The 27,194-nt window shown below is 42.9% G+C and overlaps 1 protein-coding gene across 1 annotated transcript in view; it reads right to left on the minus strand.

The window, feature by feature from the left end:
* The window catches only part of Ryr3 (ryanodine receptor 3), a 525,260-nt gene that overhangs the window by 90,342 nt on the left and 407,724 nt on the right, over nt 1-27,194 (minus strand). Inside the window, 14 exon segments of the mRNA XM_029536054.1 lie at nt 1,603-1,663; nt 2,057-2,106; nt 11,547-11,668; nt 12,464-12,531; nt 13,415-13,530; nt 15,262-15,385; nt 15,499-15,574; nt 16,681-16,743; nt 16,987-17,133; nt 18,072-18,161; nt 22,044-22,122; nt 24,101-24,264; nt 25,167-25,307; nt 26,812-26,902. Of these exon segments, the coding sequence (XP_029391914.1) occupies nt 1,603-1,663; nt 2,057-2,106; nt 11,547-11,668; nt 12,464-12,531; nt 13,415-13,530; nt 15,262-15,385; nt 15,499-15,574; nt 16,681-16,743; nt 16,987-17,133; nt 18,072-18,161; nt 22,044-22,122; nt 24,101-24,264; nt 25,167-25,307; nt 26,812-26,902 (1,392 nt within the window).

A 27,194-nucleotide genomic window follows, 5' to 3' on the forward strand; every position in this document is an offset into this window, starting at 1 on the left:
GCTAAGTAAGTTGGTTAGTCTAGTTAGCCAGCTTGTTCCGGGGGACCCCGTCCCTGCCTGCCTGCTGATGCGTTGCTATAACCGCTAGACATTTTTGTGGGACCTGGGGATCTGAACTCCTATCCTCATATTTGTCAGGCAAGTGCTTTTACCCACCAAGCCATGCCTCTAGCCCTTATTATTTTTCATGGGCTTAAGTTTGTCTCAGGCTGCCATCTTAGGGTTACTCTCTTAAGAAGGTAGTTCTCTTTTACATTAGATCTTGAGGGGCATGTTCTCTTCCTGACTCTGATAAGAACCATTAATTAATTTTTTTTTTTTGAGACAATGTCTCACTATATAGCCTTTTGGCTGGCCTTACATACACAGAGATCTGTCTGCCTCTGCTTCCTGAATATTGAGATCAAGCACATGTGCCCCCACACTTTGCATAAGGACCTTTCTTCTTCTTCTTTTTTCTTAATTTGCTTATTCGTGTCTCACGTAGTACATCCCTACCGCAGTTTCCCATCCCTCCACTCCTCCCAGTGCCCCACCCCAGATCCATTTCACTGTTTCCCTTCAGAAAAGAACAGGGATATCAGCTGAACAGCATAACAAGTTACAGTAGGCACAGGCCCTCATTATCGAGGCTGAACGAGGCAACCCAGTAGAAGAAAAAAGGTTCTAAGAGCAGGCGAGAGAGCCAGAGGTACCTCTCACTCCCACTGTTGGGAGTCCCACAAGAACACTAAGCTACACGACCATAACATAAAGGTAGAGGACCTAAGCAGACCCATACAGGCTCCCTGATTGTCATTGCAGTCTCTGTGAGCCCCCATGAGCGTTGCTTAGATGATTCTCTGAGCCATGTTCTCAGATGTCCTTGGCCTCACTACCTCCTACATCCTTCCTCCCCACCTTCCTGGGGGTCCCAGAGTTCTGCCGAGTGTTTAGTTATGGGTCCCCACCTTCCTGGGGGGTCCCAGAGTTCTGCCAAGTGTTTAGTTATGGGTCCCCACCTTCCTGGGGGGGGTCCCAGAGTTCTGCCGAGTGTTTAGTTATGGGTTTCTGAAGCTGCTCCATTAGCTGCTGGATGAAGCCTCTGAGAAGGACCACTCTTAACCAGCATGTTAAACGGAACTCCTGTCAGCTTATTTTACTATTTCTCTCTTTAAAAAAATCATGTATATTAATATTACAGAACTGTGTGTTGTTGTTGTCTATTTTAAAATAAAATTTCCTTTCCTGTTCAGCCATCCTTTCTGCAGATTCTCAAATTATCTTCTGATTTATTTATTTATTTATTTAACTTGTTTTCAGGATGACAAGGGTTTCATTGCCTACCAGCTATCTCTACCTGTACGTGTGTGTGTGTGTGTGTGTGTGTGTGTGTGTGTATGTATACGTACTATTAAGCACAAATTGAATGTTGCTATGTTACTTATAAATTGTATCTCCTGAAAAAAGAATTTAGTAAAAGAGGGTAAGAGCTTCCTTCATATTTAAGATGGTCTGGACTGTGGGAATGAGAAGCAGAATGTAACTTCTGGGGCCATCTAAGTGTCTGGGGGTCAGAGAGGGAGTTATAAGAAACTATTAGAAAGAAAACATCGGGCTTACCTTGTGTCAAGTGTCTGAGCTAAGATATGAAGACAGCTCACCATGGTAGTTGAATCACTCCCTAGAATGAAAAACATCAGCCGTGACTTCCCTAACCCAGCCTGGCTGTTAAATACAGCCTTCTTAGTATGCATAAGCCTTAGCCAGTATAATTAACCAGTAACACACAAAGTGCCAGGTCTGTGTTCAGGGACAAGGCATTTATCTCTGGTCTGACAGAGCCTCTGCTTCATGATGGATGTCACAGGCAGAGCTTAAAACATTCATTGGTGTGGAAAATCTGAGCTGTTAAAAAGGCAGAGAGGACATTAATCATGTTTCAGACCAATTTTCTATGGAAAATTTAGGTGACACCTCAGTCCCAAGGTACAGGTTTTCTAAGGGAGCCACAAATGAAGGCTCAAGGTAATTACAGGAAGGAGTGCTGCCTTGCGCAACACAACCTTTTACTTACCAAAGAGTGAAATCCTGTGTCTAACAAGAGCGGCCAGCTTGCAGAATAGGCTAAAGCAGAAAAGGTTGTAATTCAGAGAGTCACAGAGATTGAAGAAGTGATTTTTCTACATTCTCCCACCCCTCACATGTGAAGCAATACATAGATTGGCGCTTTAGGAAAATACACTGTGTCCTCTGGAACAGTCCTTGGAACCATGCTGAGGAAAATAATGTGGTTCACACTGCCATGGTAGAGAATTATGAACCGTTCTTTGCAGGAAGCTCTACCCTACTCAAAAACCATTCCTCTGGAATGAGAACAGCATTTGCCAATGATCCTGTGCACACTTTCCTTGGTGATTGTCTTAGTCAGGGTTTCTATTCCTGCACAATCATCATGACCAAGAAGCCAAGTTGGAGAGGAAAGGGTTTATTCAGCTTACACTTCCATGTTGCTGTACATCACCAAAGGAAGTCAGGACTGGAACTCAAGCAGGTCAGGAAGCAGGAGCTGATGCAGAGGCCATGGAAGGATGTTACTTACTGGCTTGCTTACCTTGGCTTGCTCAGCTTGCTTTCTTATAGAACCCAGGACTACCAGCCCAGGGATGGCACCACCCACAAATGGCTGGGCCCTTCCACCTTGATCACTGATTGAGAAAGTGCCTTACAGCTGGATCTCATGGAGGCTCAACTGAGGCTCCTTTCACTGTGATAACTCCAGCCTGTGTCAAGTTGATACACAAAGCCAGCCAGTACAATGAGAGACACTATATGTTAAAAAGTTCATTCATGGAACATGAAAAAAAAAAAAAGATAAAGATTCTAAAAGGCAGTATGGAACTGTGAACTATGTTGCAGCCTTCAAGCTTTAGTTGGAAGGTGGAAAAGTGCTGGGATTAGGAAAATTGTTGATGGTTAGAGTAGGGAATAGAACTCTGTTAAACACAAAAACATCTTAAGAAGTACATTTTTGCTGTTATCTTTTTTTGTACATAAAATAACTTTTATTAGATATTTTCTTTATTTACGTTTCAAATGTCACCCCTTTCCCTGTTCCCCCTCTCCTGAACCCCGTATCCCATCCCCCACCCCGTTTCTATGAGGGTGTTCCCCCACCCACCTATACAATCCTACCTCCCCTCCCTCTAATTCCCCTACACTGGGGTCTAGAGCCTTCACAGGACCAAGGGCCTCTCCTCCCATTAATACCTGACAAGGCCATCCTCTGCTACCTATGCGGCTGGAGACATGGGTCCCTCCATGAGTACTCTTTGGTTGGTGGTTTAGTCCCTGGGAGCTCTGGGGCGTCTGGTTGGTTGATACTGTTGCTATGGTGTTGCAAACACCTTCAGCTCCTTCAGTCCTTTCTCTAACTCCTTCTTTGGGGACCCTGTGATCAGTCAGATGGTTGGATACAAGCATCCACCTCTGTATTTGTCAGGCACCGGCAGAGCCTCTCAGGAGACAGCTATTATCAGGCTCCTGTCAGCAAGCACTTCTTGGTATCCACAAGAGTGTCTGGGTTTGGTGTCTGTATATGGGATAGATCCCCAGGTGGGGCAGTCTCTCGATGGTCATTCTTTCATTGTCTACTTCATACTTTCTCTCAGAACTCCTTCCATGGGTACTTTGTTCCCCCTTCTAAGAAAGACCAAAGTATCCACACTTTGGTCTTCCTTCTTCTTGAGTTTCGTGTGTTTTGCAAATTGTATCTTTGGTATTCCTCAGTTCCCTTGTTATGTCTCCTTTTTTTCATTTCTGATTTTATTAATTAGGATACAGCCTCTGGTTAGTCTGGCTAAGGGTTTAATCTATTTTGTTGATTTTCTCAAAGAACCAGCTCCTGGTTTTGTTGATTCTTTGTATAGGTCTTTTTGTTTCTACTTGGTTGATTTCAGCCCTGAGTTTGATAATTTCCTGCTGTTTACTCCTCTTGGGTGTATTTGCTTCTTTTTGTTCTAGAGCTTTCAGGTGTGCTGTCAAGGTGCTAGTGTATGCTCTCTCCAGTTTCTTTTTAGAGACACTCAGAGCTATGAGTTTTCCTCTTAGCACTGCTTCCATTGTGCTCCATAAGTTTTGGGACGATGTACTTTCATTTTCATTAAATTCTATAAAGTCTTTAATCTCTTTCTTTGCTTTTTCCTTGATCAAGTTATCATTGAGTAGAGTGCTGTTCAGCTTCCATTTGTATGTGGGTTTTCCATTGTTTTTGTTGTTATTGAAGACCAGCCTTAGTCCGTGGTGATCAGATAGGGTGCATGGGATTACATCAATCTTCTTGCATCTGTTGAGGCCTCTTTTGTGACCAATTACATGGTCAATTTTGGAGAAGGTACCATGAGGTGCTAAGAAGATGGTATATTCTTTTGCTTTAGGAATAAATGTTCTACAGATATCTGTTAAATCCATTTCGTTCATAATTTCTGTTAGTTTCACTTTGTCTCTGTTTAGTTTCTGTTTCCATAGTCTGTCCATTGTTTAGAGTGGGGTGTTAAAGTCTCCTACTATTACTGTGTGAGGTTCAATGTGTGCTTTAAGCTTTAGTAAAGTTTCTTTAATGAATGTGGGTACCATTGCATTTGGAGCACAGATGTTCAGAATTGAGTTTATCTTGGTAGATTTTTCCTTTGATGAGTATGAAGAGTGTTCTTCCTTAACTTGTTTGATAACTTTTGCGTGAAAGTCGATTTTATTTGGTATTAGAATGACTACTCCAGCTTGTTTCTTGGGACCATTTGCTTGGAAAAATTTTACTCTGAGGTAGTGTCTGTCTTTGTCACGAAGCTGTGTATTCGGGAAAATGCTGGGTCCTATTTACGTTATCCAGTCAGTTAGTTCGTGTCTTTTTATTGGGGGATTGAGTCCATTGATGTTAAGAGATATTAAGGGAAAGTGACTTTTGCTTCCTGTTATTTTTATTGATAGAGGTGGAATTATGTTTGTGTGCCTATCTTCTTTTGAGTTTGTTGAAAGATTACTTTCTTGCTTTTTGTAGAGTGTAGTCCCTCTCCTTGTGTTGATGTTTTCCATTTTTATGTTTTTATTTTTATTTTTTGTAGGGCTGGATTCATGAAAAGATATTGTGTAAATTTTGTTTTGTCTTGGAATACCTTGGTTTCTTGACTCATGGTAATTTTGTTGGTTATGGTAGCCTGGGCTGGTATTTGTGTTCTCTTAAGTTTTGTATGATATCTGCCTAGGGTCTTTTGGCTTTTGGAGTCTCTGGTGAGAAGTCTGGTGTAATTCTGATATGTCTGCCTTTATATGTTACTTAACCTTTTTCCCTTACTGCTCTGAATATTCTTTTTGTTTGTTTGTTTTGTTTGTGCATTTGGTGTTTTGATTATGGAGACAGGCAGAATTTCTTTTCTGGTCCAGTCTATTTGGAGTTCTGTAGGCTTCTTGTATGTTCATGGGCAACCTTTCTTTAGGTTAGGGAAGTTTTCTTCTGTAATTTTGTTGAAGATATTGACTGGCCCTTTAAGTTGGGAATCTTTGCTCTCTCCTATACCTATTATTCTTAGGTTCGGTGTTCTCATTGTGTCCTGGATTTCCTGAATGTTTTGTATTAGGATCTTTTTGCTTTTTGCATTTTCTTTGACTGTTATGTCAATGTTTTGTATGGTATCTTCTGCACCTGAGATTCTCTCTTCTGTCTCTTGTATTCTGTTGGTGATGCTCACATCTATGACACTTATCTCTTTTCTCAGTTTTCTATCTCCAGGGTTGTCTCCCTTTGTAATTTCTTTATTGTTTCTATTTTTATTTTTAGATCCTGGATGGTTTTGTTCAATTCCTTCACCTGTTTGGTTGTGTTTTTCTGTAATTCTTAAGGGATTTTTGTGTTTCCTCCTTAAGGGCTTCTACCTGTTTACCTGTGTTCTCCTTTATTTTTTTAAGGGTGTTATGTCTTTCTTAAAGTCTTCTATCATCATCATGAGAAGTGATTTTTAAATCTGAATTTTGCTTTTCCAGTGTGATGGGTTATCTAGGACTTGCTATGGTGGGAGAACTGGGTTCTGATGATGCCAAGTAATCTTGGTTTCTGTTGCTTATGTTCTTTTGCTTGCCTTTGGTCATCTTGTTATCTCTAGTCCTACCTTCCATTGCTGTATCTGATTGGGGTCTGCCCCTCCCATAATCCTGGTTGAGTCAGAACTCCTCAGAGTCCAGCTCTCTTTGTGATCCTGTGATTCTAGGATCCTGTGATCCTGAGATCCTAGGTGTGTCAGAGCACCTGGGAGTCAAGCTTTCTCTGGGTATTGTGGGACTGGGTACAGAGCTAGTGCCCAACGTCTGCTCAGGGAACTGGCTCAGACCTAAAGGAACCTGTGCCACTGGCCGGGCAGGGTTCCTATGTCCCTGGATCCTGCTGGACCCAGTTACTCCCCAGTGTTGGGGCATATGATGTTACCTTCTCACCTATGATCCTATGATCCTGGGTATGTTAGAATGCTGGGAGTCAAGTTTCCTCTGGGTGTTGTAGGACTGGGTGTAGGACTGTTTTAGGACCTGGGTGCCCAAGGTCTGCTCAGGGCACGGACTCAGACTGGAAGGAAGCTGTTATCTTTCATTAGTTTATAGTATTCCCTAGTTGGGTCCTTGGGAACTCTTGGGAACTAGGAAGCTGCTATCATCATCATCACGATCATGATCATCATCATCATTAGCATCGTTGTTGTTATTGATTGTTGTTGTTTGTATTTCCGATGTCTTTCTGTGCTCCACTTAAAGTTCTCATCATGGAGTCTTTTGCCAGCTGAACTATACTTCATCAATTGTAGTTAGGAAGGCCTTTTGCACCTAGGAAGGAGCCCTGGAGATGTTTCCAATTATGCTGTCAATTGAGCACACCCAGGGTCATTGTGACAGCAGTCCACATGTGTGGATAATACTCTTGGGAGGAGATTCTATGAACTATTCCACAAAATAGAAACAGAAGAAACACTGCCAAACTCATTTTATGAGGCCACAGTCACCTTGATACCTAATCCACACAAAGATTCAACAAAAGAAAGAGAACTTCAGATTAATTACTCTTATGAATATTGATGCAAACCAAATCCAGGAAAACATCAAAAACATCATCTATAGGGATACAGGGATTGTTCAGTATACAAAAGTCCATCAGTTGGAACACAGGGCCCCCAATGGAGGAGCTAGAGAAAGTACCCAAGGAGCTGAAGGGAGCTGCAACCCTATAGGAGGAACAGCAATATGAACTAATCAGTACCCCCTGAGCTCATATCTCTAGCTGCATATGTAGCAGAAGATGGCCTAATCGGCCATCATTGGGAGGAGAGGCCCTTGGTCTTGCAAAGATTATATGCCCCAATACAGGGGANTGCCAGGTCCAGGAAGCAGGAGTGGGAGGGTATAAGGGACTTTCAGGATAGCATTTGAATTGTAAATGAAGAAAATATCTAATAAAAATTGTTTAAATAATAAACAAACAAACAAACCCAAGCAAGTGAAAGATCTGTATGACAAGAACTTCAAGTCTCTGAAGAAAGAAACTGAAGAAGATATTAGAAGATGGAAAGATATCCCATGCTCATGGATAGGTAGGATTAACAGTGAAAAACAGCCATCTTACCAAAAGCAAACTGTAGATCCATATTCCAACAAAAATTTTTATAGACATTGAAAGAGCAATTCTTAACTTCATGTGGAAAAAACAATAAACCCAGGATAGCCAAAATAATACTAAACAATAAAATAACTTTGGGAGGAATTACCATCCCTGACCTCAAACAGTACTACAGAGCAATAATAATGAAACAAAAACAAGAACAAAAAAACTGCATGGTATTGATTGGTACAGAATTAGATATGTTGATTAATGGAATCAAACAGAATACCCAGAAATAAACCCACACACTTATGGACACTTGATTTTTGATAAAGAAGCCAAAAACCATAAAATAGAAAAAAGAAAGCATCTTCAATAAATGGTGATAGTCTAAGTGGATGTCTACATGCAGAAGAATGCAAAGAGATCCATATTTATCACCCTGCACAAAATTCAAGTCCAAGTGGATCAAGGTCCTCAACATAAAACCAGACACACTTAATTTGATAGAAGAGAAAATGGTAAATACCCCTTGAACACATTGGTACAAGAGACAATTTCCTGAACAGAATATCAATGGCTCAGGTTCAAAGATCAACAGTTGATAAATGGGACCTCATGAAACTGCAAAGCTTCTGTAAGGCAAAGGCCACTATCAATAGGGCAATACATCAGCCTACATCTTCACCAAACCTACATGTGACAGAGGGCTAGTATCCAAATTTATAAAGAACTCAAGAAGTTAAACACCAACAACCCAAACAACCCAACTAAATAATGGGGCAGAGAGCTAACCAGAGAGGAATCTCAGATGGCCAAGAAGCACTTACATAAATGTTCAAAGTCCTTAGTCATCAGGGAAATACAAATCAAAACAACTCTGAGAGTCTATCTTATTCAGGTTAGAATGTCTAATATCAAAAACTCAAGCACATGTTGGAGAAAGGGGAACACTCCTCCATTGCTGGTGGGAGTGCAAACTTGTACAACCACTTTGGAAATCAATTTGGCAGTTTCTTAGAAAACTCAAGTTCTACTTCAAGACCCACCTATTCCACTCCTGGGCATACACCCAAATGATGCTCCAACATCCCACAAAGACACTTGCTCAACTATGTTCATAGCAGCTTTATTTGTAACAGCCAGAAACTGGAAACAACTTAGATGTCCCTCAACTGAAGAATGGATAAAGAAAATGTGGTAATCTACACAATGGAATATTATTCAGTTATAAAAACAAAGACATTATGAATTCTGCAGGCAAATGGATGGATCTTGAAAGTATTATCCTGAGTGAGGTGACCCAGTTCCAAAAGGACATGCACAGCATGTATTCCCTTATAAGTGGCTATTACCCATAAAATACGGGATGCCCATGTTACACTTCACAGACCCAAGGAGGCTGGACAGGAAGGAGGCACAAATGATCATTTTGGATGCAGAAGCAGGCAGTTTTTGTGAGCTGGGGGCCATCTGACTTACACAGTGAATTCTAGGCCAGCCAGGGCTACATAGCAAGACACATGAAACAAATGAACCAGCTAATAACTTCCCTAGTCCCTTAAACAAACAAACAAACAAACAAACAAACAGAATTAAAGGGAAACAAAAGAGAAAAAGAAAAGAAGGAAAGAGAGAAGAAGAGAGTCTGCTGGGATGAACATGCTCAGGGTAAACACAACCGCTTCTGTGGGCGACACCAGCTCACAGATGGATTTGGAAGCTATTTTGTGAGGCCGATCAGCTTGCGGTTGTATTCCAGCCATGACAAACGGTGCCTGGTTGAACAAATGTTACATTTCCATGAATTAATAGTCTAAGATCAACAGATGAAGAAAACAGACACACCTGCCCTCTGTTGGACTCTCTGAATGTCTTACATGGCCCCTCAGTTCCCTGGCTACTTGGGGAACACACTAGTTCAACCTAAAGGCGTAAGACCTTAGGATCAGTACCTGGTTCCAAAGTCTCCCTCCTGTTCTGGCAGGACAGGGTTTCTTCTTGTCTTGAGTGGGACTAGGTGATCCCAGCACAGAAGTGGCATGTGTAAGTGGCACACTTCCTCAGGTGGGCAATGACTCTCGTATATGGAAAAATAATTTTAGTGCCTGTTCATGCAGTGATCGATAAATGTTAGGCGAAACTTCAAGCTGCATATACTCTCAAAGAGTGTGATAGTTAATGGCTGAGCTCTTATTCAGTATGATGTGCATGTTCATTGCCAACAGAGAGTATTTAGACTTTCCCTACCCTCTGTAGAGCTTTGTTATTTGGAAGTCTAGTCCACATATGGCCAAGAAGGAAGAATCTGAAGCATGCCAGACAGCACCTTTCAATCTCATTATGAAGGTTTCCTCGTGTTAAGGTTTGTGAAGGAACTCTTACTTTATATCTAGAGGAGTGTTAGGCTGGTTTGTGTGTGCATGTGTATGTGTGTGTTTGTGTGTGTGTGTATGCATGCGCATGTGTGTGTGCACATGTACATGTATTTGTGTACGTGTGCATGTGTGTGTGTACGTGTGAATGCCTGTGCATCTGGCAGACAGAGGATGATGTCTGGTGTTCAATCAGCCTCTACCTTATTCCTATAGACACAGAGTCTCTCACTAACTGAGGAGCTAGGTTGGTGACCAGCAAGTTCCAGTGATTCTCCTGTTTTAGCTCCTTATAACGCCTGAGCTACAAGTACACATGCAGCTATGTTTAGCTTTTTATTTAAGTGCAAGTATCCAAACTCTGTTACTCATGCTTGAGTAATAGTTAGGGTCTTACTGCTGTGAAGAGACATCTGACCAAGGCAAGTCTGATAAAGGACAACATTTAATTGGGGCTGGCTGACAGGTTCAGAGGTTCAGTCCATTCTCATGACCACATCCAGGCAGGCATGGTGCAGGCAGAGCTGAGAGATCTGCATCTTCATCTGAAGGCTGCGAGTGGAAGATTAGCTTCCAGGCAGCTAGGATGAGAGTCTTAAAGTCCACATCCACAGTCACACACCCACCCCATCAAGGCCACACCCACTCCAACAGGGCCACACCTTCTAATAGTGCCACTCCCTGGCTGAGCATATGCAAACCAACACAAACAGCAAATGCCCTTACCCAGTGAACCACCTCTTCAGCTCTGGGGCTGATACTTCTGAATCAACACTGTAGTTCTAGTTTTCAAATTTCAGATTATTCACACTAGGACTTGTAAGATCTGAGTTTTAAAAATTTAATCTTGCAAGCTTGATAAGGAGGTGACTGAAAGTAGTATGTGCCTTAGTGTTGCATGTTTAATTTTCAAGTTTCAGAAGGACCTTGGCCTTCTTTCTCAACATTATTTCACGGTAATTAACCTGTGTATATATGTATTTTACAAGCCCCATGAACACTCCAAATAGTGCAATTCCATTCGTTTCTGAAATCACTAAGATATATACAACTATAAAAATTTTCAAATCAAGATACTAATCAAGGCTCTGAATTACTACTCATCATGTTATGCATCATTTGCACAAAGAACTTGTCAATTAGTCCCCAGGTAGCTGATATCTTAAATATGTGCTAATATCGTTATATTAGCACTGAGAATGGCAGTTTGAACAAGTATCCTCCTGGAGTCCATGCATAAGAAGCTGTCTCTAGGGCACTGCTATTGAGAGTTAAGGATGCTTGGAGCTGAGTGCGAAGTTTTGGGTCAATGGGGCATGACCTTAAGGAAGTCTTAGGATCCTGTCATTTTTGCCTTCTGGCCATGAGCTGAGCAGTTTGCCTCACAGTGAGCTCCTCGTTACTGGTTTCTGGATCCCTTGCCATGGGATGAAAGAAAGGATTTAAACTTCAGAACTATGAGCCAAATAAACCTTTTAGCTTTACGTCTCTCAGGCATGTTGTTACAGGAACTCAAAGCTGACTACCATAGCAGCCCTCTCTTGATTTCAGAGACTTACCTGGCCACCATTTCTTTCTCTTTATGGGAAGCATACCCACTGCTGCTGAGCGGCTTCAGGGGAGAGGACAGGAAGTAAAGGCGGTGGTTGGTGAAGTACTGGTCAACCAGTGGGAGGAGAACCTGGAAGCCATCGAATGTCACTTTTAAAGTAGCTGATCAAAGTCTGTCTGACAGTTCCTTTTAAAGAACTCATTCTTGGTGAACAGAGGCATCTCAACGCTGGCTGTGGATTTCCAGGAAATTCTACTCTTGGTCTCACTTTGTGTTGGAGTTAGGCAAAAGAAATAACTACTAAAATATAGGCACAAATACATTTGCATAAGGACCCAATTTCAAGGCAATATCTGGGAAAACTCAGACTTTCTTCTTGGCCATCACATCAACACCTGCACTTAAGGTATGGCTGAGCCCTCAACCTAAGCCTCTGTCTCTGCTTCTCATGGCAAAGCTACCGAAAGGCACTTGGTCCCTCTGAGCAGGGTTTGGTGGACAACATTCATTGGTACCCAAACGCATTCTCTCCTTTTCAGCCACAGAACAGCTGGTTTTAGTGAGACAGGGCTGCGCAGTTGCTTGGCTTCCTTTGTAGCTGGAGTAAATGAAAATGTCTCGCTGGTGGCACTAAGTTAGAATGTCAGAAAAGGAGCAGCTTGCTCGCCCCTCTCTTTGCTTTACACGCCAGTTTCCCACAGATGCCGCACATTTGAGTTTGTTTGGAGCACATGAGAAGCACCCTGCTACAGATGGTGCAGAACCAGGCAGGAGGATTATCCCTAAGCTACAGTGTGGAGCTGAGCAGGCTCCACACTTCCTCGGAATGCCTACCCACTCTGCATCTGTTTTACAACAAGCAAGTTCACCTCTGTCTCCCTGAAAGCTTTTGGAGTAGATCCTGAGTGAAGGAGAAACACTTACCTTGGCAAAGAATTTGATCTCCTGGTCATGGGGAGACTTTTCTGTCTTCCCACTGCTGACAATGGCTTCTACAAAGACAGGAGTAACAAACTTTGGTCAGAGCAAACAAACAAACAAACAAACAGATAAACAACCAAGGTATTTTTAGAAACGGAGCAGCTTTTTGAAATGTCAAGGAGCAAGCCTGGTTGCTTTCATGAAATAACATCTTCCAAAGCATGTTGAGAAGGTGCTGGTTGAGTATGTGTCATGTCAACTCTCTCACCGTTGTCTCGCTACACCCTTTTCTGAAGCAGCTTCAGTGACATCCATAGTCACAAAGTGTGGGAAAAGTTAATAAGATGGGTTGCTTTATCAAACAACACGAGAGTTGATCAAATCCAGCAGAGAAGCCAAGGAACTAAACTAGGTGGGGGTGGGGGGTGGGTGGGGGATAAATCTCAGTCACTATTCTCCACCCAAATTATATATCTCCGTGGATCACAAACAACAATGACATAAGAAGATCACTCCTGGGGCTGGAGAGATGGCCGGTAGTTAAGAGCACTGACTGCTCTTTCAGAGGTCCCAGGTTCAATTCCCAGCAACCACACGGTGGCTCGCAATCATCTGTAACAAGGTCCACTGCCCTCTTCTGGTGTGTCTGAAGACAGTTACAGTATACTCATGGGAAAAAAGAAATAAATCAAAAAAAAAAAAAAAAAAAAAAAAAAAAAGAGATGGCTCAGTTACCAAATTCTTTCCTGGTATTTTGCTGCCACACTTNAGCAACCACACGGTGGCTCGCAATCATCTGTAACAAGGTCCACTGCCCTCTTCTGGTGTGTCTGAAGACAGTTACAGTATACTCATGGGAAAAAAAAAAAAAAAAAAAAAAAAAAAAAAAAAAAAAAAAAAAAGAAGATAACCATAATACCAAATTCTTTCCTGGTATTTTGCTGCCACACTTACCCAAGTGAGCAATAAACTCTTGAGCAGCGTCAACATACTTCAGGATCTTCTTCAAAAACTTGTAGGCAAATCTCTTCTCCATGGAGGAGGCATCCAGCGCCATGTCCTTCATGCCTCTAGATTGAACAGAGATGGAACCCCCGGAAGTAGCAGGGAAAAAATCACGTGACTTTGGTGCACCACCCATCCTCCCCATGTTGCTGAATCTCATTTTCAGTGTCGACAGCTGCTCTCAGTGGCTCATCATCTGACTGACTGACTGACTGACTGACTGACTGACTCATGCACTTGGACTTGACTGTGTGGGCACACAACACTTCTGCTAAAGTAATTTCTCAGCAGAGTCTTCAGAGAGAGCTTTATAATTATTACGAAAAGATACTGAGTTGGAAGTCAGAGAAGGTGACAAATACTCATATGTTTGACCTGATGCTGGCTGTAAGTAGACGTGAACAATTATAAATTGGGTGAAATGAAGAAAGCAATATGTTACTGTTAAGTTTCAAGCCTGGGACAAAGGACTGAGCTGCCTATTTAACATTACCAAAGCAGACCTGGCCTCCAGGTTCTCCCAGCATCTCTCAGTCCCTACCTGTGACAGGGTGTGTTTGCCACACCCCACCTTCTACCTGAAACTCTCCAGCCCAGGGGTTGGCTGTGCTTCCCCCTCTTCCCTGTATGACCCAGTCATTTTGGTTACACTGTCCCAGTCTTTTTTTTCTTTCCCTTTAGTCTCTTGCCCCTTTGACTACTGCTTCTGATTATTTTCTCTTCCTCTTTGGTTATAGTAAAGGAGAAATTTTCTTTTCTGCGAGCAAGGAATTTTATCAGCAAATTACACTCCACACTCTTCTTAGTGTTAGAAAGAGGATTAAAGCCGGGCAGGGAGTCTTTCTTAAAAACCTCCCTGGAAGCTGTCTCCTGTAGCATGACCTTTCCTACCCGGCAGTGCGGCAAATACGTTTCTTTGTCATTTTCTTCCTATGAACTACAATAGAAATATTTGTACAGTTTTTATTTACTTGGCATTAGCTAGCAAAAATCTATAGGAGATTAAAAAGAGAAATATCTTGCTTGTCAACTATTTCTTTGAAGGGGAATGGGTGTATCAGAGCAGGGCTCCACTCGGTTTCTCCTCCTATAAAGAAGTGGGCAAGCTCAATGCTCTGGAGCTCACCACAGACAGCTGATCAAAGACTTAGGCGGTCCAAGCCAACTTGATCGACAACACATTCATCCATGTGTGATAGAGTATTTTAGGACATCTCGATGTGTTCCCCCTCCCTAGGGGAGCTGTAGCTTCAGAAGAATCAGTTCCTGTGCCTCAGAGGCCGCTTCTGTTGGTTGTGCTTGCTTGCTGTTATTATTATGTAGTTTAACAAGCCATAAAACAATCAGATCAAAGTGTGGAAGAGCTATTGGTTCTATGAAAACCAAGCGGCTATTTCACACAGATCATCAGCTGCAAATTCATAGATATAGTTTTGAATTAAGGATAAGTAAGGGATAGGGGGGAAATCTAAAAAATAATCTAGCATAGCAAACCTTGTTTTGCTTGTGTCTCAAATTCTTATTACTCTTTAAAGGCAGCAAAATTCTAAAGCTTCCTGGGTGTATTATGAATATGGTTTATCACTCCAATTGCTGGAGAATATATTAAGAAAAAACTTTGACCTATAACATAATGTTTGTGAGTGCATATACATGTGTTCATTATAAGCCCATTCAAAAGTTTCAAGCACTGTCTTTAATCTAATGGTTTGTGTAGCTGCGTGATTAAGTACCCAATGGGGAGATCAAACTCACATCACTTCTGCCCCACTAATACCACATGGAAGATGACTTACCTAGAAACTAGAATGCCATTCACCTGGAGGAATTTGAACAGGTCCTGGGCCTTCTCTCGATCCCTGAACTTTTCCTTGGCAGTCAAGGTGTCATATGGTACCAAAAGAGGGTGGCTGCCACCACCTGAAGTAAGATGAGAGATAAACACAGACAGTGTCTTTCTTTGTACTTCTGGGAGAAGGGAGCTACCACTGCCCCACTCCCTTTCCCCACAGGATGGCCCAGAACAAGCTCACCTTTGCTTTCCAGCTCCAGCTTCTTCTTCTTGGCCCAGATATTGTGATAGTTCTCAGCCACCACCTCCACCATTCCCTGTGCCCCACCCAGGAGACATAAGAGAGAAAGCAAGCAAGAAAAATGGCTTCCTATTTTCCCAGGTCTGGAACAGCTCCACCAGATGCTATCCACCTGCTGCCGGAGGCCTACCTTTATTGATTAGTCTGTGTGACACACCTCATTAGCTTTTGTCATCCCAAACACAGAAAACCATTTCAGATTCTGCCCTTCCTTTGCAACTCATTATCCTGGCAGTTGAGGGCATCCATGAGAAGTACACATTCCTGCCAAAGCTACCAGCGCCTCATTTAGCTTAGAATTATACGCCTTACCCAAGACAGGGAGCTGGCTAGGAGAAGTCAAGCCAAAGCTAAGAATCTATGAAAATCTTTACCTCAACAGATTTTTTTTTTAAGGAAAAAAATCACACCTTGCTGAAAACTACTGTCATTGAGATTTATCAAATAGAATGAATCTTTCTATGAGGCTTATACAGCTTTGACCTAGAGCAAAGAAAAACAAACAAACAAACAAACAAACAAAGCAAAACTCCCCTTAAAGCCCAAGGGGCTGGTCTATTGGCTTCTTCCCCTGGCTAGAGCAGAGGCCACAGACACCAGTATGTGCAGGAAGGAAGGAGTGGAGGGAAACACCTCAAACCTTTTAGGTGCATCTTTTTGGTTTTACCTTTTCTGAGTCCTACAGTGATTGTTTTCTTGCACCATTGTGGGGAAACTGAGCAGATCTACCGTGGTCCATGCAGGGTGTCGCTATGGCTGCTGAGATTAACAAGGACCAGGCAAGCATTTCCATCCAGGGGCTGCATTGCACCAACTTTCTCATATTTTATTCTGGAAGTCTGGCATGAAGACCTTGCTGTCTACTCTTCCTCTTACGGAGTCAGCGCCTTTACGGTACCCTTGGAAGCACAGCTTCCTCTTCTTAGATGACTGGTTAATTCTCTGGTGTTTCCCTCACAGCCTAGGCACACCACAGCCCTCTTTAGGTTTACTATCATAGTCGTGATATGTTCTAGGCACAGTCTCTGCTTTTCCCCTTTATTCTTCAGAGGGTAACATGCCCTATACTGGAAAGGTCTTGAAAGCATGAACACTACACTCTGCATCTAGGTCAGCACTGACCTGAAGCTCCCTGGACAGCACAACATTCGAGAGATCCAGAGGGGCAGGGCTGTAGCTGTTGCCCTAGGACAAAAGAACCAGAGTTACTAGGTTTGCCACGGTTTTCCTTCTTCCCACCAGCCTCCATAAACACATGGCTGCCCCAAACCCCACCCTTCACCTTAGGTGGTCCCATCATCATACACCAGTGAGAGCTTTCCTAGAGTCTTCATGGTTTTTGTTGGCCAAGTGTTGGTTACCGAGTGTGGCAGTCATATCTGATTGGTCTGTTGGCCAAGTGTTGGTTACTGAGTGTGGCAGTCATACCTGATTGGTCTGGGACACACATCGAAGCTTCTCATTCTCTCTTTGTTGAACCAAGGCTTCTCCTTCTTTGGTCCTTTCCACCGTCCAGCCCACAGCCAGCATGGTTTTCAGGGACTCTCTGGCAGGCCAGCGATAGATTTCCTTCTCCTAGAGGAAGTTTGTATAGAAGAGCCATGCAGAACACACTCTACCCTTCTCCCCACATCACACAGAGGAGATAATTTGTTCTATCCCTCCCTCACAAGGTCAAAAATGTCATGTGCAGCATCTTGAATACAACACATAACCTTTTTGATACTTTTGAATATAAAATCCCAGGCCTGCAGTCTATTTTATTAGGGGAAATAAACCAATATTATCAATGACATTATCTACAGTTTATAAACAAGTGAACCACCAAGAAAAATACTCATTTTTGTCTTATGTTTAAGAAGGGACATTGTCAAAATGCATTTATACTAGGCTCTGCCTTGATCCTGAGAAACAGAACTTTTTAGAATTCTTTTGAGGGATGCCCAGTTTCATGAATGGTCAACACTTAAAGGTATATATGTCATCCTTTACATAGGACACTAAACTTAAGCTTACAAAGAATGCTTACTGATTGTAAGACTGGAATTCACAGATGGGATGAACATATACTTAATTAGAAAGGAGAGAGAGAGAGAGAGAGAGAGAGAGAGAGAGAGAGAGAGAGAACAAGAGAGAGAGAAAACAAAAGAGCAACCCATTTCTACTTTCACTGGGACTTTTGTATTCCACATAGCAGAACTCTCTTTGGTCTAAATCTTTTCCTAGCAATTTCTTTATCCTGTATCCATAGCTTAATAGTCTAAGAAAGCATCTTCCCAGGTCAGTTGCAGGAAGAACACATTTTGGGCCACCTGTAAGAACTAAGTTGGGCTTCTTTCACCCATGGTTTCTCAGAGCCAAAGAATACAAAGTTGGGGCCTGGGAAGTGGCAAACCCAGAGTCGGTTTGCCAGTTCATGGAACCTGCTAAGTAAGGACTGTAGGAGGCACTGATTTTCCGATACAAGCCCAAAGGAAGGGCATAACACAGCTACATGGTTACAAATCTCTTACCTTCTCTGTTAATGTCTTGAAGGGCCGTATTAGTGGGTGGGTCTTCACATTTTCATCCAGAGAAATCCCATATTTCCATCCACTGTGACTCTGTAGAAAATTCTCAGTTCAAAGAACCAGCTGGGTGACCCAGATCTCTGCCTGCTTTCTCAAGTAGCATGATGGATCGTGACAGAGATTAAGAAGTCCCTTAGCAAGTGTCTAACTGATCCTTTCAGGCTGTCAAGTCTGTGCCTCCTGAATCCTGACCTCTGCCTCTGTATTCCTTCTTGTTCCAGCTACTGTCCTCTTCACTTATTTGCTTGTAAGTTTTAGGGCCACTTAGAAGGCTGTTCCAGTGAATGCTGAGAACACTGTGCTTCAGGACAGGGTGTCAAATTCACAGCAAGATCAGTAGGTAGGACTCAGAGGGGACCAGATCTACCACCTGCCTTGTAGAGGGGTCTGCTTGGCAAAGTCACAGCAGGGCGTGCTTTTTAGAGTCCTGGAAGCTGAGGACGGTGAAGCACCACTGGAGGATACCTTTTTCAGTAGGAGTCCTAGGCACCGTGGACACAGAGCTCAGTAGGAACCGCTCATTTCCCCAGCCTCCAAACCCTAAAACTCCTAACTGCTCATTCCATTCTCAATCTCTGCCTCTGCTTGCTTGTCAAGGTGTATGCTCCCCACATTTCTATCCCTTCCCAAGAGACACATAATTCCTGGCCACTTTATCTAGGTTTGTGGTTTCAGTTATCCTTGATGACTGATGTCAAAATCAGTATTTCTAGAGAGGAGCTAACCCCTAATTTCCAAACACTGTGGGCCCTGCTTGATGTGCTCAGTAGTGTGTCTAAGCAGGACCCGGCAGTTACTTCTTTAAATGGCCCCTTCTCTTGGGTTCCTTGACCCCTCTCAAGCTCCTCCTTGGTCTTTAATGCTCTAACAGGGGAGTCTTTGATTACTTCACTGCATACGTGATCTCTCTCTGCCCCCTAGGCTCACCCCTTTGCCCACCTCTCTCCGCTGGCTTCCTTCTTAGTATTGAGCTCACCTAGAGGACTCCAATAGCTCCCTAAGCACTCTCCCTGCTTTCAATCTGTCACCTATTCATGGATTAATTTTCTACTATTGTTAGGTGATATTCACCAAAATCGTTCTGCTAGAGAATTCTATTTTCTTATGATTTCTGACTGCCACTTTCCACCATGGGAAAAATGTAAACTCTAATATGACTTCTAAATCTTAAAACCTCGCCACATGTATCTCCTACCCTCTTCCATGTTCTACTCCATGTTCTAGCTCTGTGGTTCCCCAATGCTGATAAAAATTCTCTCTTATTGCTCTTGGTCCGCATGTGCTGACTCAGCAATAAATTCATCACTTCCATGTGATGAATGTCCATCCATCTTTTATAATAGGCTGCAATGCTACTACTCTAGGTGGCATCTCTAGACACCAACTGTCGGATTTGATACTCCTATGTGTTCTAACCCCGTGCTCATGCCAATCATAGAACTGTGTAGCCTATACCACTGTGGCTGCATAATTCTGTTTCTCCTGTAGGAAGAGTGACACTTTAAAAAATGTTTAATTATGTGTATGTATGTGAGTGCATGTGAGTCCACTGTCCTCAGAAGCCAGAAGAGGGTGATGTAGCTCCCAAAGCTCGAGTTATAGGCAGTTGTGAGCTGCCTCATGCAGATACTGGAAATGTATTTAGGTCCTTTGTAAGAGCAGTCTACACTTTTAACTACCGAGCCTTCTCCCCAGCCCCAGGAAGAGGTTCTTTTTCTTTCTTTCTTTTTTCTTTTCTTTTCCTTTTTTTTTTTTAAGATTTATTTATTATATATGTAAGTACACTGTAGCTGTCTTTAGACACTCCAGAAGAGGGAATCAGATCTTATTACAGATGGTTGTGAGCCACCATGTGGCTGCTGGGAATTGAACTCAGGACCTCTGGAAGAGCAGTCAGTGTTCTTAACCTCTGAGCCATCTCTCCAGTCACCCTTCCCCTCCCACCCCCCAAGAGAAGGCCCTTGAGGTCAGGAGGAAATATTCTTCTCTTATTTCTCTTGTTAGATAGCCAGCACCACTGGGCAATGTTGAGCATATATCCTAGCCCTCATGAACCCTCACACTGCCATTAGAGAGCGATACTAATCAACTAATCAAATACTAGTAGATATGTTACTGATAACTGGGATAAATGTATGAATGTGGAACTGTTATAGGTATATTAATATATTCATATATAAATAACTTAAAAATACTGTGAAGGAAGAGAATAAGGTACTAAGATGATCGGTATACAAGAAATCTTGGAGAGTGTCAGCTTAGGAATGAATATCTGAATTGTCACCTGCAGGGTGATGTAGAGATGACAAGTGACGACCTTGCTCAGTCAGGGAAGTGTTTGGGCACAAGTAGAGTGTGTGGCAGAGGACCTAAAAGCACAGGGAGTGGCTGATGGGCAGAGACAAAGGGGAGCTCTCACTGAGGGTCAGACAGGGCAGTACCACTAGGCTACTTGGGGATTCTGACCTTTGTTTTAAGAAGAATTAGAACTTGTTAAGGAATTTTAAGATGGGGCAGGGGCTGGACAGGAAAACCACTAATATCATGTGGCCAAATAGGCATATTGGAGCTATTACTTGTCTGTGGTGTGAAGAAAAGACTGGAGTAAATAAATCTGCATGAGGAGACCAGCCAGGTGATCCGAGTTGCTGGGGCCAGAGGTGACACAGCTGGGAGTGACGTCATGGTGGATGCTGCAGAAATTCATAGAGTCAAAGGGGTAAAATCCACACAGCTTGGAGATGGATGAACTATGGCTGTGGATTCATAGGACACTGCTTCTCCTCAATCCGTGGTTTGGACAAGCAGTCACAGTGAAACTAGAAATTAGAAAACCATATACTCTAGAGTAACAAAATCCAGCGGACAGCCTATTTTTTGTTTGTTTTGTTTTGTTTTTTTTCTTAAATAAAGTTTTATTGTCACACTGGCCCTCTTTTATTGTCCATGTTTTGTCTGTGGCTAATTTTGTGGAAATGAGTTGTTGCCATGGAGGCTGTCTGACCCACAGAGCTACCAATGTTCATTACCCAACTCATTATAGATTATAGATTATTTGATTATTTGTATGACCTTTACACAGAAAAGGCTTGCCAATCCTGGTCTAAAACCATGAGGCACAGCTTACTCTACAGCTCTGTGGTTGTTGTCATCAGTGGAAGTAGGAACACTTGAGAGAATGTGAGATGAGCACAGATCCACACAGCACTGAGATGTTGGCTCAGGGTTTCTTTTTATCTGTAAGTATATGATGGGGAGATGACTTTCTATGGCCCTGCCTGAAAAATGTGTCCACTGTTGCAAGCTGAGCAGTGGTCCCATCCTTCAATGGCTGCCCACTCCAATCCAGCATGGTTTTGGTACAGCAATTAAACTTATTGAGCAGCCCAACTTCATGTGAGAGGAATTTTAACAGCAGATGTACCAAGTGCCTAGATGTGCGAGCAGCCCCCACTAAAGGAAGACCCTCAGTGGCCTTCCTGGAGTACAGTTCAGCTTCCTAAGCAAACAGAAGAGTGAGACATTCAGTCTTACTTGTTCTTTTCTGGCAGTGAGTTCAAAGGAAAAAAAAAATTAAATAACAAACTTCCCGCCCAATGAAGCATCTGTGTTAAACACACACAAGAGTGTGTTTGGGCATAAACTCTAGGCAATGCGATGATCAGAAAGCTATTGACACTTTCAGAATTGTTCATTTTCTTGAACACAACAAATGCAGCACCAGCAGCTGCCGCTGCCTCTTTCGCTGACCTCTATCAGCCCTAGGAAATTGCTGCCCAGAAATAATGAATGCTCTTGGCATGGAGACTCTGTCACTTAGACAAATCAGGCAGATTTCCAGGATCACACCCAGTAATGTTCTTGGGCTCCCTCCCCCCTCTTCCTGACAATTGCCAATCGGCTGATAATCCCTACCTTGTCACAAGCCCATTTATCATGAGAATGCTCAGCATACTTGGTGACAATGTATTCCAATTTTTCAGGCAAGGAAAAACTGTGAATTGAGAAACAAACAAACATAGATTCCGTAAGCATTTTAGCTAGACATGGCAGATGGCAGGTCGAAGTAGCACTTTGCTGTCACTCATGGGATTTGCTATCAGCCCATCACATAGTTTAAGCTATTTTAGACACAGTGATACTCCTGAACAGGGTGGTGAGGCCAGTGCTGTGTTTCAGGCACCCACCCAGTTTTGACCACAGGGTTTCTCTGCAGAATCATCTGCACATAGGTGGCCTTCCTCCAGCTGCTCTGGGCTCTCCTGGCTCCACTGTGGTTACAGCGCCAGCTCTGGTTGCTGTCAATGAGAATCTTGTCATCCTACAGCTCCAGTCTAGATTGTGTAGCTAGAAGGTCAGATGTTACAAAATACTGGTTGTCTCTCAGTTTGAATTAGTGACATATCGTGACTAGCGTTTTGGAAACACAGTAGATGCCTGTCATTTCTGTTTGCCTAAGAGCTCTTATCCATTCTTCAATTTCCTGTGTGTCAGATGGTCTTCTGGTATTGCATACGATGTTAGGTGCATGGCCAGCAAGGTCAAGTCTATGACTAGATGGATCAAATTCACTTGAATCTAGAATTCAATGAGACAAGGGAGTCTCAAGGTGATTCATCCAGTGGAGACAGCTGACAGTTGTCATTGTCCTTGGGGAGGCTTGGCTCATGAACTTTTTATTAGGTTCTGGTTAGGACTCTGTGTCTTGGTAATCAGGGCTTCTTTGTTTTAGAGATAAGACTGGTGGTGTTCTCACATTACTCAATTTACTGATGCCTAAGGTTTGTTTGAAGCCACAAGAGCTGTCAAAGTGCTATGGAGCTGCTTGTCGTTGGTACTCAATTGCTAGAGGGATGTTGATAATGTGTAACACACCTGCTCCTCACTTCACTTACTCTCTCAGCTTCGTGGGCGCTTACATTTTTACAAGGCAAACTTCTCTAAAGCCAGTGTCTGTTTTCTTTTCTTGCCCAAGATTCCATTTTTTTTTTTTTTTTTTACCACATTCTTTATTTCTTCGCTGTAGGAGGCCTGATTCCGTTTCTCACCAGCCCCTCAATCAAGGTTTCCTTCAGTGGAATGTGCACTTAATTTCTCAATGACAAATTTTATTCTTTAGCAGAGCTGACACTCCTAGGAAGGGTTCAGACTCCTATCTGAGAACCACTGTCACCAAACACAGGTCTGGGGGATCATACGGGATTGGGCTCATTTCCTAGCTCATTTTGAAGAGTTTTGCCCTCTTCGTTAAAATGTACCCAGGGATGAAGTCAGTCTGCTCCTGGACACATACTTGGAACTGGGGATGGATGCCTCAAAATCTAACTCAGCAATTATTTTGCCCCAAGGATAAATTGACTTGTACGTGCAGTTGGATGAGAGCACTTGATGGTCTGCTGAGAAAGAGTAAAGGGTTCTGGATAAGACATTTTAAGGCACCACTGTAGGGTAGCTGCAAAGATCTGGTATCATTTAGCACGGCAAAGAGCAGATCCAATTTCTCAAAGGACCACAAGTCTTCTACTACCACTGAGGTTTTGCTAAGGTTCTGCTGTTACTATGGAATTATTTTGGTATTATTATATCAGTATAGGCCTGATTTGTAAAGAGCAAAGGTTTTTTGTTTTGTTTTGTTTTGTTTTTTTGTTTGTTTTTGTTTTGGTCAAAAGAACTCATTAATAAATTAATTTCATCACTTATCAGGGTGGGCTTTGTAATACCTCAGACAACATTTATTTTTTGTAAATGTGTCTCTTTCATGTATTAAACCAACCCCTCCCAAAAGCATGAGATATAAGTAATATAGTATATAATCAGATATGGATGGATTAAACCTTGTTCCTGGTATGACTTATAATGTCAAAGGAGATGGTGAGCAGGGTTGGCAGGAGGGAAAATGCAAGTTTTACTATAGTCTGAAAGAAAGTTTAGAAACAGTTTAGAAGGGAGTTTAGAAGTGGCCTTGAACTTACTTCATGGTGTTGATAGGTTTGGGGTCAAAGTTTCCATCTGCATCCACTGAGACCTGCTTCTCCAATGTGGCTGTAATTCTCGTATCTAAATAGTCTGGTGGCAAGGCCCCAGCAATAGCACTGAGACAAGGCAGGGCCATTCGGAAAAGGTCCAGGTCATATTTCTGTGAGGAAAAACAGCAATCCAATAGACAGACCAGCACCACAGCTGTCATACGGAATCATTCTCTTACCAATAGAAATAGATACACAGGATGCAGTTGCAGGTTGGCTTTCTATGCTCTCTACAGAAAACTAAAGAATTCTTGGAGGGTGGAATGACAATCTATAAAGCCCCCAAGTTGCCATTCACTTTAAGGTGAAGAATTCTAAAGGTCTAAATCAATGTTATTCCAAATAAATTTAAAGAATATCCAAGGTTAAGATGGTTTTCCCTGGGCTGGAATGGGTTATAAACTTTCCTGCTAAGAATAGTTATGGGAAATGACCCAACCTATGACCAGAGAGGGAACTTTGAAAATCTTATAAGTTCCACCGTGGTAGGTAGAGATTTGTACTAATATTTTACCCACTGGTGTGACATAAATCCCAGACAAAGGTAACTTAAGGAAGGCAGGCAGGTTTTCTTCTGACTTTGAGGGGACACGGGTCTGCAAGGCGGAGGAAGAGTGTGAGACAGCTGGTCACATTCTCCATCAGAAAGTACAGGAAATGGGACCAGACTATAACACTCCACAGAGAAAAACAACAAGAGTGTTAAGTCATTGAACTGGAAGCAGAAAGTGCTTTTGGAACTTGCTCTGGTGGCTGCGATCCCCTGTGTTAGGTCAGTAAGCCTGGCACATTGTTTAACTACTCTGAGGATTAGGCAGTTCCTATTCTGAAGCACGTCCCCTCTCCCCCCCCCCAGTGTCCTGGGGAGCTGGTGGGGGAGGGACTTAAAGAATTTACATGATATGCTTGTGAGGTCCTTAGCAGTCCACAGAAAAGAGTGAAAGCCAACTGATGTTAGTTCCTGTATGCTTAAGTCACCAGGGTCACTGTCTTCTCAGGAAGCAGTCATTACCTTGTGGGAGAGGGAGTCAAAAATCCCCCAGAAGAGCTTCTCAGTGAGGTGCAGCTCCTCCTCCACAGCTAGCCCATAGCTCCCCCAGCCCGAAGGTAGGCAGTAATACTTCCAGCACTGCTCATAGTGATTTGTCAGAAGCTGAGAGTGTCAGGACACCAGGGCACCAGTCACAAGGACATCCGCAGGCACCAGAGACATGCAGGGAGAAGAAAACAGAGTGGGAAATCCTGGGTGGAGGTGGTGGTGGTGGTAGTGGTGGTGGTGGTGGTGGGGTAAACCAGTATTTGAAGGAGTTGGGTTGTCAACAGAGAGGCTTTTCAGATGCCTGTGGGGAAGGGGTCTTCTCTCAGGGGTCTTCTCTCACACCTAATGAGCCAGGCTGAGCTGCATCTGCCCGATTAATTCTCCTGCCTCCTCCCAGGCAGTTACTGAAAAATGGAGAGGAGTCAATCCTGCTTGAAATGAGAAAACGTTACCCTTTGAAAGGAGTCACAGTGTGCTGTTCTAGTCAGTCAGGTGTGGGAATAATTTCATATGATTACATATGATTCTGGAATATCCTGGGATGTGCTGATATGGGGAGGGGAGAGTGGGCAGAGAATTGTGGGTTTGAGGATTAATGTTGATGGTTGTCTGTGGCTTTCTGGCCTCGCTGGCCCTCATCCATCTCAATGGTGCGACATCAGTTCCATAGCTCACCAGGAGAGGGCGCACTACACTAGTAACACACATTTCTAGTAGGTGCCACATCTAAGGGGGAAAATATGCCTTTCATCTGAGAAGTTAGTGTGACTTTACTTCGTGGTCCCAGCAATGCCTCTCAGGAGCCAGCGTCAGCTGGCAGCAGAGGTCTGTAGAAAAACAATGCCAAGGTTAGGACATCACATGTTTCAGCAACAGGACACTTTGAGATTAAGATCCAGAACTGTGAACTTTAGAAGGAAGATTGAGAGCCTCTGTGATTGTGTAAAGCTTCCTGCCTGGTTATGGGACTGTACCAATGGCTTCTGAGGGTTCTAGTAACCCCAATAAATATTCCATTAAAACCCTGCTTGAATTATTTCTTAAAAGAAAAGAAACGAAACAGAAGGAAATTGTCAGTGTGGCTGGTCTGCAATGGCCGCCAACTTTGATACTGCCCAGGACTAGATAATATGGGGCTATAATAGAGAAGTTATTGGAATAAGAAAATAAATAAAAAGTTCTGTGTTCTTTTCATTAATAAATAGAAAAAAAAAGAAGAAATTAAAAGCATCTGTAACAAGAGGGAAAAAGTCCAAAACTGCGATGGAAAGGGACATTTTAGATCCTCTAAATGAAAGACCATAGGGAGAGCTGGAGTTCTGGCTGCTCTCCGAGGACCCTGGTTTGATTCCTGGCCACAAGTGGAGACTCAGAACTATGTATAATTCCAGTCCCATGGAATCTAACACCCTCTCTGGCCTCTATTGGTACTGTGTGTATATGTTGCCCAGACATACATGTAGGGAAAACTCTGGTGTACACAAAATACTAAAAGAAGTATTAATTTAAAAAGGAGAGAGAGAGAGAGAGAGAGAGAGAGAGAGAGAGAGAGAGAGAGAGAACCCACAGGGATTCCTAAGTTTTTGGAGATTAAAAATATGGTGACCATGATGCTTACCTTAAGGGGCATCTTGCAGTACTCGCTGAGCTGTGGCACGTCAAAAACCAGACGGCGTAGGAGTTGCTGTAACATGGAAGGTCTCAAGTGACTGCAGTACAGAGTAAGAAAACAGAAAGATGGGACAAAGTAAATACAGAACGGTGGCGAGAGGAAGGGAGGAGAAACAAAGGACAATGGGGAAAAAAAGCACATATTAGTACCAGTGAGAGGACTCAGGGCTGGAATGCTTAGTGTGCAAACCTGTATTTGATCCCTCCCCATTCCAGAGTAGGAGAGACTCAACTCCGGAAGGCTGTTCTCTGATCTCTACATGTGCCCTGGAGCACAGGAATGCGCGCTCTCTCTCTCTCTCTCTCTCTCTCTCTCTCTCTCTCTCTCTC

Source organism: Mus pahari, chromosome 3, assembly GCF_900095145.1.
Source record: "Mus pahari chromosome 3, PAHARI_EIJ_v1.1, whole genome shotgun sequence".
NCBI classification, from domain to species: Eukaryota; Metazoa; Chordata; class Mammalia; order Rodentia; family Muridae; genus Mus; species Mus pahari.